General features: G+C 38.9%; 1 protein-coding gene across 2 annotated transcripts in view; it reads left to right on the top strand.

Annotated features, from left to right (window-relative positions):
* nfatc1 (nuclear factor of activated T cells 1) overlaps window positions 1–17,101 on the top strand; it is a 302,956-nt gene that overhangs the window by 175,070 nt on the left and 110,785 nt on the right. For both annotated transcript variants that reach the window (XM_063055704.1, XM_063055695.1), the window contains exon 9: window positions 14,814–15,503. In XM_063055704.1, coding sequence (XP_062911774.1) covers window positions 14,814–15,503 — 690 coding nt within the window. The remainder of the gene's footprint in view (window positions 1–14,813; window positions 15,504–17,101) is intronic.

Genomic DNA, 17,101 nt, shown 5'->3' with positions numbered 1-17,101 from the left:
TTCACAAAAATCCAGGTTTGTTTCCTCCTGCCAACATAACTTACAGCAACTTTTCAACTGCAATCTTGGTAATGGAGGTACCATGGTCACTAAGCTCCATTTTGCTCCCAGGCATTCATGGAAACTGGTTGAACCAAATCAGGCAGCATTGCCTGCTTTCTGTTGACTAACTACTGCTCCAGTACCAACAAAACCACATTGCCATGGAATAGCAATTAAATAATAAATTATTTTCTTCACTTATATTAATTTTATTCAACACCATGATTCAAAGGGTCGCGGGTTTGCCTTTGTATTAGAATATTATGATTCCCTTATTCTGGTATAATCTTAATGAAATGCTGTATTAACTGACTTGATACTGCATCTATTTGTGTGGGTTTGCATATATTCCTTGTGACCAATGGGCTTCTTCAGCTTACTCCACTTTCCCCTTCTCTCCCTCAGCCCCCAACCACATCTTAGAGACATAGAGATTAATTGACAACAGTAAATTGTCCCTAGCATGTAGGTGAGTGGTAGAATCTGGGGGGCAAGGCATGGGATTTGATGGGGATATGGGGAGAATAAAGCAAAAGCAAGATTTGTATAGGACCCATGTGAATGAGTGCTTGGTGATCTGTGTGGGCTTGGTAAGCCAAATGGTTTGTATGAATCTGATCAGATGTAGCACAGTAACATTATCAAATTCAGAACCAGGTTTGTTATTTCTGGCATGTGTTTTGAAATTTGTTAACTTAGCAGTGTTGATCATCAGCGAGGAGATGTTATCACCAATCCACATAGATTGTGGTCTTCCAGTTAGGAAGGCAAGGATCCAATTATGAGGGAAGTTCAGAGGCCCAGGTTCTGTAACTTCTCAATCAGGATTGTGGGAATGATGGTGTTAAATGCTGAGCTATAGTCGATGAATAACATCCTGACATGGGTGTTTGTATTGTCCAAATGATTGAAGGCCATGTGAAGAGCCATTGAGATTACATCTGCTGTCGACCTACTGTGGCGATAGGTAAATTGCAGTGGGTCCAGGTCCTTGATGAGGCAGGAGTTCAGTCTAGCCATGACCAACCTCTCAAAGTATTTCATTACCATAGATGTGAGTGCTACTGGGAAATAGTCATTAAGGCAGCTCACACTACTCCTCCTAGGCACTGGTATAATTGTTGCCTTTTTGAAGCAGGTGGGAAATTCCGACCATAGCAATGAGAGGTTGAAAATGTCCCTGAATACTCCTGCCGGCTGGTTGGTACATATTTTCAGAGCTTTACCAGGTACTCCATCAGGGCCTGCCACCTTGTGAGGATTCACCCTCCTTAAAGACAGCCTAACATTGGCCTTGAAGACAGAGATGCCAGGGTCACCAGGTGCTGCAGGAATCTTCACAGCTGTAGTTATATTCTCCCTTTCGAAGTGGCCATAAAAGGCGTCGAGCTCATCTGGCAATGAAGCATTGCTGCAATTCATGCCATTGGGTTTCCCTTCGTAGGAAGTAACGTCTTGCAAACCCTGCTATTAGAAACCAATACCACACTTTGTTCCAATATAGAGCAGTAGTGTTAGAAATTAGTCCATGCCTCTTCTCTAAGCAAATTCCAGGCAGAAAATAATCTGTGACCACCAGGTACCTGCTTTTTTCCTCTGTTTCATGCCTTTAAGCAAGTAGAGTGTACATTTATTTTAACTATCACCAAAATAAGTGACAATGAGGTGAAGTAATTAGAGGCCAATTGTTTTGAAAATCCAATCATTTCTCCTTCAAAAAAATAAAATAAAGGTATTCAGGAAAGGCACTGCCTGAGCATAATTCCCTTCAAGAGTTTAGTTTAAATTTTCTTTAGGGCTCTTGCCTTCTTTATCTGACTGTACTGCGATTAGTGGGAGTCAGGTTTGGCAATGGATCAGTAGCTATTATCTCAAGGTATTTTTTATATCATCTATTATTCCCAGAATAATGTTTAGATATTAAGGAGGAAGCTGAAGAGTACTTCACTTGGAGTACTTGCATGTTATTGGTCAATAAGTGAAAGGCATATTTTAAAACAATTATAGAAAGATTAGAGCAGATATTTTCCATCCTTTGATTGATGGGAATTTGGTTCTCAGCATCTGAAATTCTTGTGGTGGTGGAAATCCTAAGCACAATCTAAGTGTGGGCATATGATGAGTCATAACCCACAAACCTCCAGGTTGAGAACAGGGGAATTGGGTTAGTCTAATTAAATTTATTCTTTGGCTAGAATGAACAAGATGGGCCTAGTGTCCTCTTTAAGTGTTATGTATTTCTGTGGTTCTATGAACCTACAGTAGAAGTCTATGGACCTAAAGTAAGGACACAAACTGTGGCCCTACCCCATACAACCTTCACGATGGCTCCTTTGAGCTCCAGTGTGTCTCTCAGCACAAGGCCCAAGACTTCAGAAGGTGCATCATTCAGCCATGAACTGCTTCTTGTTCTGGATCAGAGTCCAGTCTGATAGGCAGTGCTCATTTTGTTCGTGTTAGAACACAGCCTAGGTTTCTAACAGAGAATCGTTAAGGTCATTTTACAGACTGAAGGTTGACAGCAATATCTTGGAGAGCTCCTAAACAGGAAGTCTTGTGGTATTTTGCCTAGTCAGCAGTGGAGTAGAAAATTTATTGCACAGCACAACATTAATACATCCTCTTTGTACCTTGTTGAAAACCAGTTGCTGAACGTACAGTGAACATCATTCCTGCAACATTCTAGTTTTAATACACCCTTAAGAGAATGTTTGAACCAACACGGGTGTTTTCCATATTTTATGGCAAATTCACCATTGATCATCACTTTTTTGTAACAAATATCTAGAAATGCCTATTCCCACAGAATAAGATATTATAATAAAAAAAGCTGTTTTGAATACTGAGTTGCATTGGAACAAACAGCCCTTTGTAATTGATTCCAAATTTTAAAAATAGTAAATTAACAGCATGAATCACAGGAAGCCAGGGTTTCCTCATGATTGTAAAGAATTTGTAGCTTTTGGTGGGCAGTGTTGAAAATTCAAATTCCTAAAATAATTAGATTTGAAATGAGGATTGTGGTAATGCTGAGGACGCTCTGATTAGTGAAGATCCTCTGAATAGTTTTCGCTTTCTTAGAGATAGATTGCCTGAGTTATATAGATGCTTGCAATAGTTATACTAAGAGGAAATCAAAACTTAATGACTTTAACAACAGTTTGTGATTATAGTGGGTGGAGATGAAAAAAAGCATGTTTATGCAAAGATTTTTCTGAAGTTCTGAAGCTTTTGGTCAACCACTGCTAGATTTAGTCTCAAACCATTGCAGTATGGATTTCAGACAGACTCTGCCCTGTTTACAAACATTGACATGAATGGTCAGGGAAATTCTCTGCATGTAAATGTGCACAAACCACCCCTCTCAATAGTGAAAACTTAACCACTTCAGAACCACAGATCAGAATTGCCAGTTTTATTTAAATACAAAATTAAGTGACTATATTGAAAAGTATCTGAGAAGTTCAAGGGGCTTCAAAGGACTAAGGTTATGAGAGGTAGATGGTCAAAACCTCCTTCCCATGTAATGCTATCAGATACAAGAGGACATAGGTTTTAGGTAGAATAAGTTTTAAAGATTTCTTTTTACACAGAGAGTGGTTGATCTCTGCAGCATGTTACCAGAGGAGGTGATGGAATCGGATACAATTACTATTTTTGAAAGATGTCTGGGCAGACACTTAATTCGTCATGGCTTGGAAGAATACAGTTTCAATGTTGAAAAATGGAATGAGTATCATTGAGCAAAAAGATTGGCATGGACTTGATAGGCCAAAGGTCATGAATCTATGACATGAATTACAGGAAGCCAGGATTTCCTCACGATGTTGAGGTACTTTTAAACCTTGGGTTAGGTTTGAAGTCACCCACACACAGCTTATATCCAGTGGTAGTTCTGGGTCATCAGAGCCTTCCACGAATACCCTATCACACCTCTGAGATAGGGACTGGCATTGATTTCATATTTTAACCCTAATATATATTGCATATTTTAGAGCACATACCAATTTCAGCATCTGTTCATTGCAGCGTCTGAAGTGAGATTAGTTCCCAAAATATCATTTCATGAATGTTTGAGCCATCAGTCACATTAGTGGCAGCTGGAAAAAGTTAAACATCTGCTGGAATAATGAGCCAGATCTCCATGGACCCAGCCTGTTGCCTGGATTCCCTCCTGCTGAAGACTGCACTTTTTCCAGATGTGGAGGGATGAACGAGCTGACCTACGATGCTCCTCCCCCTCCCCACCCTCTCCTGCACCCATTCTCTCACCATCCACGAGGCTTCCTGCAGAAAATAGCCCTCAGAAAATATATCAGAGGTTTTGCCCCAGCCGACGTAGACAGCCTGCCAGCTGTCAAAGTCATTTAAATATTTAAAATTGTCTCTGATGAAATATGTTCAAATAATTAATTAAAATATTCTGTTGTTTTAATTAAAATTTTTAAAGTTAAAAATAACAACTCTTCAAATAGATTAAAAGTATTAAAATATAAAATAATTAAAATGCATTTGATACTTTAACATTTGAAAAGAAGATTGGAAATAAAGCTATTCAAATAGATTTAAATAATTGAAAAACCATATTGCTAAAATATAAAAAAAACATGTAATTAAAAGGACTAAATAAAGTAAAACCCTTTTAATGCTAAAAACTAAACATTGTAAATTAGAATATTCAAGGATAAATCAAAAATGATTAGGAGGTTTTCTGTGTTTTCTGGTCTGAATGCTTATTCTTATTCTGCAGCTTTACAGCATGAATAGAAGTTAATTTTATTATTCAGAATCAGAACCAGAATCAAGTTTATAATCACCGGCATAAGCCGTGAAATTGAAATTTGTTAATGTAGCAGCAGCAGTTCAATGCAATGCATGATATAGAAGAAAAAAACAAAATAAAATAATAATAAATAAATAAATACATCAATTACAGTATATGTATCTTGAATAGATTAAAAATCATGCAAAAAACAGAAAAAATGTATATTAAAAAAGTGAGTAGTGTTCAGGAGTTCAATGTGCATTTAGGGATCGGATGGTAGAGGGGAAGAAGCTGTTCCTGAATCGCCAAGTGTGTGTCTTCAGGCTTCTGTACCTCCTACCTGATGGCAACAGTGAGAAAAGGGCATGCCTGGTGCTGGAGATCCTTAATAATGGACGCTGCCTTTCTAGTGACATAAAATACATAAAATTAATTAATTTTATGATCTTAATGTATAAGGCACTGAGAGCTGTTAATACATTCCATTCCATATACAGTGCCTGTAAAAAGTATTCGCGCCACCCTCCCCCCAGAAGTTTTCATGTTTTATTATTTTAAAACATTGAATCACAATGGATTAAATTGGGCTTTTTTAACACTGACGAACAGAAAAAGCCTCTGTTGTGTCAGAGTGAAAAACGCTGTCTACAAAGTGATCTGAATTAATTACAAATATAAAAAATAAAATAATTGGTTGCATAAGTATTCACCCCCTTCAAGTCGATATTTAGTAAAAGCACCTTTGGCAGCAATTACAGCCCGAGTCTGGCAAAGATATATGTGGGTGCATGGTGATTGAAGCTATTTTTACCGAAAGAGCTAAAAAGTACTTTCCATATTTCTGGTGGCTGGGATTAATCAACTTGTTATGATAATTTTCAGTTAATGTCTTCTCTATCTACTCCCATATTTCTTATTCTGTCCCAAATACCAACATGAATAATCATAGAGTATTAGATGTAGAGTGGAAGAGTCAAGAAGTCATGAGCATTTGTATAAAACTTTGGTTAGGCCATCCTTGGATTATTGCATGCAGGTCTGATCACCCCATAACAGACAGGATGTCAAGGCTTTGGAAAGGGTTCAGAGGAGTTCTACTATACTGTTGCCTTGACTAGAAGGTATTAGCTATTAGGAGAGGTTGGGTAAACTTTGATTATTTTTCTCCAGAGTGTTGGAGGCTGAGGTAAGGCTGAATAGGAGTATATAATGTTATGAGAGGCATCATTCATGTTGCTATCTAGAAACATTTTCTTAGGGTATAAAAGTCAAATATAAGTGGGCATAGCTTTGAAGTGCGAATCATAGAAATCTACAGCACATTACATACAGGCCCTTCAGCCCACAATGTTGTACTGAGCATGTAACCTACTCTAGAAACTGCCTAGAAGGGGAAAATTTAAAGGGGACATGCAGAGTAATTTTTTTTATAGAAGAGAGTGATATGTGCCTGGAACATACTGCCAGGTGTGCTAGTGGAAACAGATATGATAGTGGTGTTCAAGAGGCTTTTGAGTAAGCATATAAATCTGTAGTGAATGGAAGCACATGGATCATTTGCAGGCAAAAGAATGCAGTTCAATTTGGTATTGTGTTCAACACAAACACTGTGGGCCAAAGAGCCTGTTCCTGTGCTGTACTATTCAATTTCTGTGTGGGGAGGTAAATTTCCTACTGACGTAATCAGATACTAAATGTAAGGGAAATTAAATTAAATAAATAAAAGCAAAGAACACTGAAGAAAATAAACAGATGTTGTGGCACACTTGCCAAGATCTATAAGAGGGTACAAGGAGCGTAGATGCTTAGCAAAAATAAGTTGCACAAAATCATACGTTGAGTATCTGTCTCCTCAGGGTCAATAGGACAAGTAACAAAACTCCGATGGAGAATATGAAACCAACAAGAATTGGTGTTGTGAAGGGAATGTGTATCTGATCTGGCTGCTGGCAAAATAAGTGTGAGCAATCTTTAGTACACTGGAATGGGGCATTGTGAGAGATTTTTCCAATACTGTATAAATCTGGGCTTATAATGAAAGATAAGTCCAAAAGCAGATGCTAGAAGCCTACAGTAAAACAGAAAATGCTGAAAGTTCTCAGCAGATCAGGCAGTTGAAATGAATTCTGATGAAAGGTCATCAACCTGAAGCATGTACCCAGATTTCAGTTTTCATGGGTTCTGTTGGATTTGCTGGATACTTCCAAATTTTCCATTTTATTTTCTGAAGTAAGGTATGCACTTATACACGTCTCTTCATGAACATAGGACAATGCAAATTATTTCTCTTTATCATTGCAGCCATCCTGGCAGACAATGTGCACACATTAAATTCCACACTCAGCAATGTAATTATGATGCATGGCCTGCTTCACCGAGGAATTTTTGGTAGATACCATATCTTAGCTCTGACTTGGTTTCATACCACAGGATCTTTTACTTCCACCTGAAGGGGCATTAGTTTAACCTCTCATCTGAAAGCCTATGCTGCCCCTCCATACTCCAATGGAATATGCTAGGGATTTTGCACTCTCACCTCTGAAAGTGAGTCCTCTACCCCTTCAAGCTGAAGAGACAAGAGTGCTACCCACTGATACAGTCATGGTCTCCCTCAGCATTACCAAGTTGCTTGCATTGCCCATTCTAGTGTCATGGCGATATGTTCTCTTTTACCACACCCATCCCTGGAATTGGTCTTCAGTGACTAGTAATATGACAGTACAAAGAGGCTTTGACACCAGAGGGAGCCTTTGATCCTGCTTGGATAGATGGAAGCAGAACAAACTTGGGTAATATTATTATAAACAAGAAAATAGTTGATCCCAATGTCTCAGATGGGCACTTAAGCAGGTCTTCAAATATTAACAAGATGCAAGTCACAAAACTGATGACAAAAGTAACAACAAATTTCCTTCAATGATATGGTTACTTTATGGGTATAATATGAGGTAAAGCTGCTTTAAAATAATCAGCAGTGACTAAGGCTGAAATTCATGGTGTCAGAATCTATTTAACGGCTCATAAATTGTCTGTACACTTGAAAACCTGATCCGTCTCAGCTGCAGACTGAAGAGAAGCAGTAGTGAGATTAATAACAATCAGGGCTGATGGCATTTTAATGTACTTCTGGATTGCATTAAGAAATATATGACTTGCATTACTCAAAAAATACGTTGAGACTTGATTATTCACTCCGAGTCTCTGTACAGAGTTTCTGACCATTCAGTAGTGAGGATAAATGATTGGTGCATATTATTACAGACATCAGATTTAGGCAACTGCCTCTTCACAAACAAAATTAATTGTGCTTATTATCACGTGTCACTTCCTAGGTAGCAGTTCAATAAATAAAAAGCAGATTTAAAATTAAAATGTGCCAAAATGAAGTAACATTACTGAATTCTGACAAGCAAATTGCTGAGAAGGTCTTCTATGGTATTTTAACAAGGAGCACCATGCCTTCTGCATCTTCAGTCCTATCTGCAGCTGATGAAAAGCATTTTTAAAGTCCTATATTCTGAGAAAGGATTGTGTGTGTCTTTTTAGTGTAAAGTATTTGATGTTTAATGACAGAATTTGACACTGGAACCCTGTGGTGTGTGTGTGTGTTACTCTGGATTTCCAGCATCTGCAGAATCTCTGAGTCTCTGGAGGCAGAGAGCGAGTGCCTGCTGGAATGAACACCTCACGTCAAGTGTCTTCATGACATAGTCTACAAGGGTTCCTGGTAATAACTTGCTGTCAATGCCTCAAAGGTAATAGAGGATGGTAAATAAATGCCGGTGCAGCTAGTGATAACCACCTCCCATAAATGATTTAAACAAAGAAAGACACCCATTTATTTGTGGGACCTTTTGATCCACAGATGACATTTACAGTCATCTTCTTTCCAACTGATGCCAGGTGATGGATGTAGACTGAAGAATGGAAACAGGCCCTTCAGCCCATCACCCACCTATCCATTTGCCACAATCCTACACCAGCAACTCCCCCCTTAAATCTAACACTCACTTGTACAGTGAGAAGAGGGGCACTTCACAATGGTCAATTAACCAACTGACCTGCATGCTTTTGTGAAGTGGGAAAGCCTCCTGAGGAAACTGGGAGAACATGCAAACTCCACATGGAAGATGCCGGAGATCAGGGTTGAACCTGGGTCATTGAAGCTGAGAAGCATTGGCTCTACCAGCTTCACCACTGTGATACCAAAATCATGCTGTCCTTAACCTGCTTGTGTGAGTTGCATTGCCTCATAGGATAAAGCAACGGACCAGGTCAGATTAAACCTCATTTTGTGCTACAGATTTACCTGGAAAAGAAATAGAAACAATAATTTAGGATATCTAATGGGATGCCATTGTTGACATAGTACAGCATAGATTTAGTTTCTACCTGGTGATCTAAGAATTAGAATTAGAATCAGTTTTAATATCAGCGGCATATGTTGTGAAATTTTGTTATCTTTGTGGCAGCAATATGTTGCATGCATAATAAAAGATGTGAATCATAGTAAGTGTGTATACACACACACACACACACACACACACACACACACATACACACACATATATATTAGTTAAATTAAATAAATAGTGTAAAAATAAAAATAAAAAAGTAGTGTTCATGGGTTCAATGTTCATTCAGAAATTGGATGGCGGAGGGGAAGAGGCTGTTCCTTCTGGCTCCTGTTCCTCCTTCCTGATGGTCGCAATGAGAACAAGAACCTAGGTGATGGGGGCCTTAATGATGGATGCAGCCTTTTTGAGGCATTGCTTCTTGAAGATGTCCTGGATACTATGGCGGCTAATGCCCATGAAGGAGCTGACTAAGTTTACGACTCTCTGCAGCTTATTTTGATCCTGTGCAGTTGCCCCCACCACCACCCCTCCCCCATACCAGACGGTGATGCAGCCAGTTAGAATGTCCTCCATAGTACATCTGTAGACATTCACTGAAGAAAAAAATGCCTCTTCATTGTGTTTTTTTCTTCAAAAGCTCTGTTTTCTGCGATCAATGTATAGAAAGATGCACTCTTGCCACTGAGTCAGAAGGCTATGCCCTACTTTAGAGACTTAAGTGCTTTGTCAATGTTTGACACCTCTGAAGTTCTGAAGGGCTGTAGCAGTGTCAGAGGTACCAATTTTCAGATAAAATGTTGAGTTGTTCCTCACTTGCTCTCTCAGGTGGATGTAAAAACAAAGCCCTATGCCAAAGAGAAGTTGGTGACCTCTGCTCTCCATCCCAGAATCTGCCTTTCTAGCAAAACTTAAAATGGATGATCTGGTCATGTATTTCATTATTGTTTCTCATGTTCTGCTGTGCACAGTTCAGCTGCTGGGCTTCGTACAATACCACAGAGGTAACATTTCCGTGCGGTGCTATTGACTGGAAGGCTCCCTGAGGTTGAGAAAGGCTGCAAGTCAATGCAAGGTTTTCTATGTGATGCATAGTGAGGAATATCGAGAAATGATACTGTCTGGTTTTGACCTTCCGAAAGCTTTCTCTGGTCCAGATGTTACGACTGGCTGCTAGGCATTTCATCTATGGCAAAAATAAACAGCTTGAGCAGCGTCATATTTCTAAGCACACAGTAAAGTTTGATCTGTATTTAGACTCTGTCACTGTAACTAAACTTGAAGTTTTGAAAGTAATTTTGCTCATAATTACGTGAAGTTATAGTGTTGCTCCTAGACCACCAGTGTTTATTTTGTCTGATGCATAGTTCTGTTTAACCATCAATGCCTGTCTTGTTAATGTCAGTGAACATTTTAAACTAATTGGTATAAAGCCAAGTTATATTTCATACTATATAATTTCACTTACACAGTCTATTACGATATCGTGAAAAAAAATCAAATCAAGCATATAAGCCATCTAAAAGACAGAAGGGTAAAACAAATTGTCACAATGTACAAAACCATTGATTCTATATAGTACCAAGTTTTCCATTCTTTGAAGTATCTTTGGATATTTTTTATATTAGTCCCGTTTTTGGAAATGCATCTGATCTGTCAACAATGAATGTACCAAATTACCAACACATCTCTCTTGATATTTTTAACAAACATATGAATGTACAGCAGAATATAATTGTTGTATTAAACCATGAAAAATGTGCATTAATGTAAAATACACAGTTTTCTCCACTGATAAAATAATAGAACATATTAGCTTTCTCTTGTCGTCTGTTTCCCTGTACCAGTCTCCACACTGTCGATTTCCTTTTCTGTCCAGCTGTAGCCCTAATTCCTTGTCTCAATGTGCATCTGCTTCAGCCTTTGAATGCATTACATGTCATTTATATCCTAATAATAGCCCCCAGTAGAGTATGATGGGGGTGTAATGATTAAAACACCAGACTAGTAATCTAGAGGGTTGGAATAACAATCTAGAGACTGGACTAACGATCCATTTCAAATCTTGCCTTGGGTAGTTCTGAGATGAAAAGAAATAAGCCATGGATAGTTGTAATTGAAGCTATCATTTAGTAAGGAAGGACCAACCTAGTGTCCTTCAGGAAAAGGAAACTTGCCATTCTTACCTGCTTGACATGTCACTCAATCCAGTACTGAATTGGCTCTTGAATGGCCAAGTAAACAGTTCAGTTCAAGAACAATTAGGATGGGCAGTAAACACGGGCCTTGATAGGATAGCGTTTACCCTAACATAAGGATGCAATAACAAACTAAATTCTGCTGTAGATACTGACGACCATGATTCAATTTGCAGCACTTTTGCCTCTTCTTCGGAAGATTTTCAGTTCACATCTCACTCCAGAGACCCGCAGACACTGAGCTGGCTGGCTCTCTCCAATGTAGTACAAGGGAGTGCTACCTTGAGACACCAAACCGAGTGAGACCCAACTGCTTGCTCTCCCAAATGCAAGTTGCTCTTTCTTCATTATGATTCATTGTTTTATTTTGATTTGTCTGGTACCTTGTACATTTCTCCCGCTTCTCACCTCTCCCTCCTTTTCTCTTACCCTCCTCTCTCACAGTCTGTTTTCCCTCTCTCTTCTTCCTCTCCCATTCAAACTCGCTAATTCATCCCTCTTTCCCTAACTCTCACTAACTCTTTCTCACTACTCTCTATACTTTTCACTGCAAATCTCTCTCTCCTTCTTTGCACACTTTCTATTAGCCCCTTTCACTTCTCTCCATTCTGACACTATCTCTTTGTTTCTCCCCATTCTCTTTCTCTCTCTCTCTCACACTTTCTCCCCATTTTCTCTCTCTCCCCCATTCTGTCTCTCACAAATGCACACACACACACTCTTTCTCCCCTCTCTCTCTCTTTCACTCCCTGTCATTTGCTTCAGTTAAGACTCCCCATCTCTAACTGCTGTAGAAATTATTCAGGCAATTGTGGGGAAATGAGCATCTTGTTACACCTGTGTGGAGATGCTGGGAGACAAGACTTGGGTTGGTTGGGATGGCTGAGAATATAAGATCCTGCAGATGGACAAGGCAGGAACTAAGAAAGTAATTATGGCTGAGTCATTAATCAATATCATTGCTATTGTTCCTGGATGTTAGTTGTATTTATTGGTATAATTACTGGGCTCTACTAGGTTCTATTTTTAACAATATTTATTGTGTTGCAGTAATTTCTTGCCATTAAGCATGTTGGAGTATAATAATACCTTTATTCTGTGCAATGTAATACATGGTAGCTTAGTGGCTGGCACAATGCTTTACAGTACCGAAAACCCAGGTTCTTTTCCTGCTGATGCCTATAAGGAGTTTGTATGTTCTCCCCGTGACTGTCTGGGGTTCCTCCAGGTACTGTACTCCAGTTTCCTTCCTCAGTCCAAAGAAAAATTAATTGATAGGTTAATTAGTCATTGTAAATTGTCCCATAATTAGGCTAGGGTTAAACTGGGGGATTGCTGGGCGGCGTGGCTTGAAGGGCCAGAAGTGCCTATTCTTCACAGTATCTCAATAAATAAATAAACATTTCAATATATTTATATAATTAATATTTCTCACTAGGAGAATTAACTCTAGGTTATTTGAAGTTGTGGGAAAGAGAGTAGTAAAAGCCATAGGGTTTTGTATCTGATTGGTCTGGGGACACCACTACCACTATCTGCATAGTGTTGTGAAAGGGATGTGCAGTAACCTCCAGGCCAAAGATGGCTGGGCACTCAGCCTTTGGTTCAGGAAGAAAGGATTTTAGCCTTTTTATTATAGGAGTAGATTATTCAAGGACACATTTATTATCATATGTGCCAGTAATAATAAAAACTTATTTGCAGCAGTATCACAGGCACAGAGCATCATATAGGCAGTATTCACATGGAAAGGTACAAAGTAAATTTACTATCAAAGTACATATATGTCTCATGCATAGCCCCGAGATCCGTTTTCTTGTGGGCATACTGTGTTTGCTCACAAGAAAGCATAAATATAAATGAAACAAATTTCAGGCGAAAGAGCAGTCAGAATGATGAACCACAGAAGTCCGTATTAGTGTAATTATCACAGTGCCGCTGAGCTTTCGTGATTAGAGTTGCTCTGGTTGTTTCAAGAATTAAATGGCTGAAGGGGAGCCGTTGTTTTTGAACCTAGTAGCATAGGATTTCAGGCTTCTGTACCTCTTGCCCGATAGTACAGTAGCTGTGAGAAGATGGCACGTCCCACATGGAGAGATCTTTGCTGATCGATTTTGCCTTCATTGAGCAACACCTCCTGTACATACTACCAATAGTGGAAAGGGATGTTCCCATGATATACAGGGGGAGAAAATTAAACAGAATATGAAGGAAGCTTTCTTGTTAACTCAAGCTTAAATGATGTCCAAATTCGGTTTCAGATTAGAAGCTGATGAATATGTCAGTCAGAACAGGGAGGAAGGTTTTTAAATTATTTAAATGATAATATGAAAACAATATATTAACGTAGTGGGCATAAGGGAAAACTCACTAATAAGTGCATGGCATTGTTTAATAAGCTCTGGAAATTCTTGACCCCACTTTAAGACAGGAAGCAGTAAGAAGATGAGGTCACAATTTATTAGTTTATTTTCACTATGAAATTCAGGAAGGCTTAGAGATATCTAAACATTCTGAGAGCTTCTAATACATCGGGGTTACTCTCAGGAATAAACAAGATTGAGAAGCAAAGTAGGCTCGTATAAACTAAATATTAAAATTCCACACACCTTTTCAAGTTTATTGTTACCATTGAGATTTTTGTGTAAGTAGTATTTACAATGCCTATTTACATTCCTTCAGGGTCTGCACTCCTCCTGATCCCACAGCTGGTGAAATGGAGCCAAAATTAATTTATAAAACCAAACTCAAGCAACTTGTAACCATTCTCTGTTGTGCTTGGTCAGGGAAACCAGCTGATGTCTAACAATAATAGAACAGAACGGATTGTAAAGTGTCGAAGAGGGAAAATAAACACGGACAATTGCAGACAAAAATTAAAATGGAATGATTAGATTCTGGATTTTGTTGTCAATTAATTGGTCTTTTCAAAAATATTAAATGTATGCTATGATGTATTAATCCTCCTAATAGACAGTTCCATTAACTTAAGTGAATTCCTGTTCCTTCGTGTCATCTCAATTGCTTCCACTGCCTTGACAGCAATAATAGAAACATTGTAATAATTTCAGATGAATGAATGACATTGACCAATTGTCTTCAATGGTTTTTTTTCACATCTCGCTTTTACCAAGAATGCATATTTTAAAATACTCAATCTGAATAATATAAGTGATTTGGTGGAGGCTTTGGACTTCAGGCCTCTGTTACAATGTAGGCCTGTAAAAATGTGTTTATGTACTATGCTTTGTGGTAAGGATGATTCCAAAAGAAATAGTGCTTTCAATATGAAAAAGAGCTGTGAATTTCTTGTGCTCCTGACTCATCCAATTTCTACTGAGTGGGAGACTCAGGTCATTAACTGAGAATCATGTTTATTTTGCAAAGTACCTTAGTTGCAGACCCACACATGAATATCTCTCACCTTGCTCTGTTTTCTCTCTCTCTCCTCAGTTCCCGTTATAAAAACAGAACCTGCCGATGACTATGAACCGCCCTTAATCTATGGATCGCTCAATCAAGGGATGAGTCCCTTGTCCCAACCCTACTACCCTCAACCAGTCATGGCTCCCGAGATAACACAGGATCCTAGTTCCTGCCTTGTAAGTAGTTTTTCCTCTTGTCAACAGAGGAACGCTGGGTTGTCATCCTCCCCTACATCAGTTCATAAACAGCATGACATTACATCTGCCCCCTATGCAAAATGCACCAGCGGTACAGCCAGTACTCAGCTTGGTCACCAGCAATCTCGAACAGTGCCCGCTCTTCCAGAAGTGCACAGGTCGGTTGTTGTCCATCCAACTTCGCCCACCCACTCTGCACATGTCCTGATGCAGCCCCCGATGAGCCAGCACCTCAGCAGCAGCTGTTCCCATGGCTTCCAGCATGCCCTGTATCCCAACAATCTTTCTCCTCAAGGCCCTTCTGCTTCACCAGAGGCGACTTACGTGCAGCCCTTCAGTCCAACTAATTCTGCAGCAAGAGGACAACAACAGCAAGCTCAAAAGTCTCCAAGGAATGGAGCTCAATCTAGTCCATCAATGATGCCACCAATCCCAGGGGAGAACAGCCAGGAGTTGACTCCTTTGCAAGTTACAGTGAAGCAAGAGCCTCAAGAACTGGACCAGTTGTACCTGGATGATGGTAGGTGAATCATTATTGCAATTGCTTTTTCCAAAAAGAATGTTCTTAGAATACAGTGGATTCTGGTTAATTGGGGCACATTATATACACCAGTATATTTCGGCTCAGTTAGGCAGCTGCCCCAGTTAGCTGAAGTTTTATGGAAATAATAAAGTAAAAAAAAATGCTAAACTAGCATCTAACTGAGTAACAGATTACACATTTAAAATGAAATAGAGAACAAGTTAGAACATTATCAATACTACTACAGTGTGATAAAACTGCGCATTAGTTCCAATTAGTTATGGATGAAGGAATTCATCCAGTGTGTATTGTGGTGTGTGCTGCCAACTGACTGTAAATAAACAAAAGCAGCAGAGACCCCTAGTGCAGATAATGGACCGCCTTCAAAATAAAAAACAAAATTATCTAAAATCATTGCTTTTTGAATTGCGTCCTCAGCTGAAATGGGTAACATGACATAAGCACACACAACTGACACTATATTTTAAAAGTCTAAGCATGGTGTAGTGTCTTATGGCCACACAAGTGGCCGGCCATTTCTGGCATCTCCAAGCCTAAATGCTTGAAACTACAGTGAGCAAAATGGTTCTGAATGATCTTACTGCTTATTTCTCATGAACTTTCAGTAATGAAAGTCACTGCTTTTTGAACACAAACACACACAACTGATGCTATTTACAAACTCTTCGCTCTAAGCACGATTTAGTATTTAATGGCCACATAAGTGCACACGACTGACTCTAGTTAGAAACTGTATGGCAACAGCCTCCTGAACCAATTAAGCAGCATATTTGTCTCAAATAAATGACGGGGATCCCAGCAATTTTCTCAATTCATTTTTATTTTTAAGAGTTGTCCCAAATAAGCTGCTACCCTGATTAGCCAATGGCCCAATGAACAGGAATCCACAGTATTTGGGAATTTCCTTAATCTGTTTGCACTTATTAAAGGTGTAAATGGATTTCCTAAGAGTGATTGTCATTTGCTTTCACATCTGAGTTATTTTGTCATAATCATTTATTTTTGCAGAACAAGCCTTTAATGTTGACATTGTGCATAATGTCGGCAGTATTGATAATACATGAGGTTGCAGTAATGTCGATGCTTTAAATATAATCCATTTAAATGCCTGAATAACTGTTTCTTGAAACCATTTGATTTCATACTTACTTTTTTCTTACTTTGCAACATTCCCAGATTAGTGTTGAGCCCTAAATCATACAAAGTGTTATATTAACTTCAATAGGGATCTAAAAAAAATGGATGGGAGGTATCCTGGGAATATCAGATCCAAAAAGCTTGCTAGCCTGGGACAAAACACTAGTCGTATTTCCCATGAGTGTTGATTGTTTTTGTGGATGATAGGATGGTGAGTCTGGGTGCTTGCCTCACTTTTGAGGACAGATTTGCACACATTCCATCCCAGAAGTGCCAGTGTCTCCTCAGTGTCCAGAAGTGTAACTGAGGTCTTATGAAGCTTGTGGGAACCATAGGGATGGAAAATTTTTATGGAGCTGTAACAAAATTGTTGAAGTTTTTAAAGTTCTTTGTTTTTCTTACAGTCTTAGTTTCTCTGTTTTGGTTAATGATCCTGG

This window comes from Mobula hypostoma, chromosome 1 (genome assembly GCF_963921235.1).
Source record: "Mobula hypostoma chromosome 1, sMobHyp1.1, whole genome shotgun sequence".
Classification (NCBI taxonomy): domain Eukaryota; kingdom Metazoa; phylum Chordata; class Chondrichthyes; order Myliobatiformes; family Myliobatidae; genus Mobula; species Mobula hypostoma.
The sequence above is the reverse complement of the archived record's forward strand: the minus strand, read 5'-3'. Positions and strand labels throughout refer to the sequence as shown.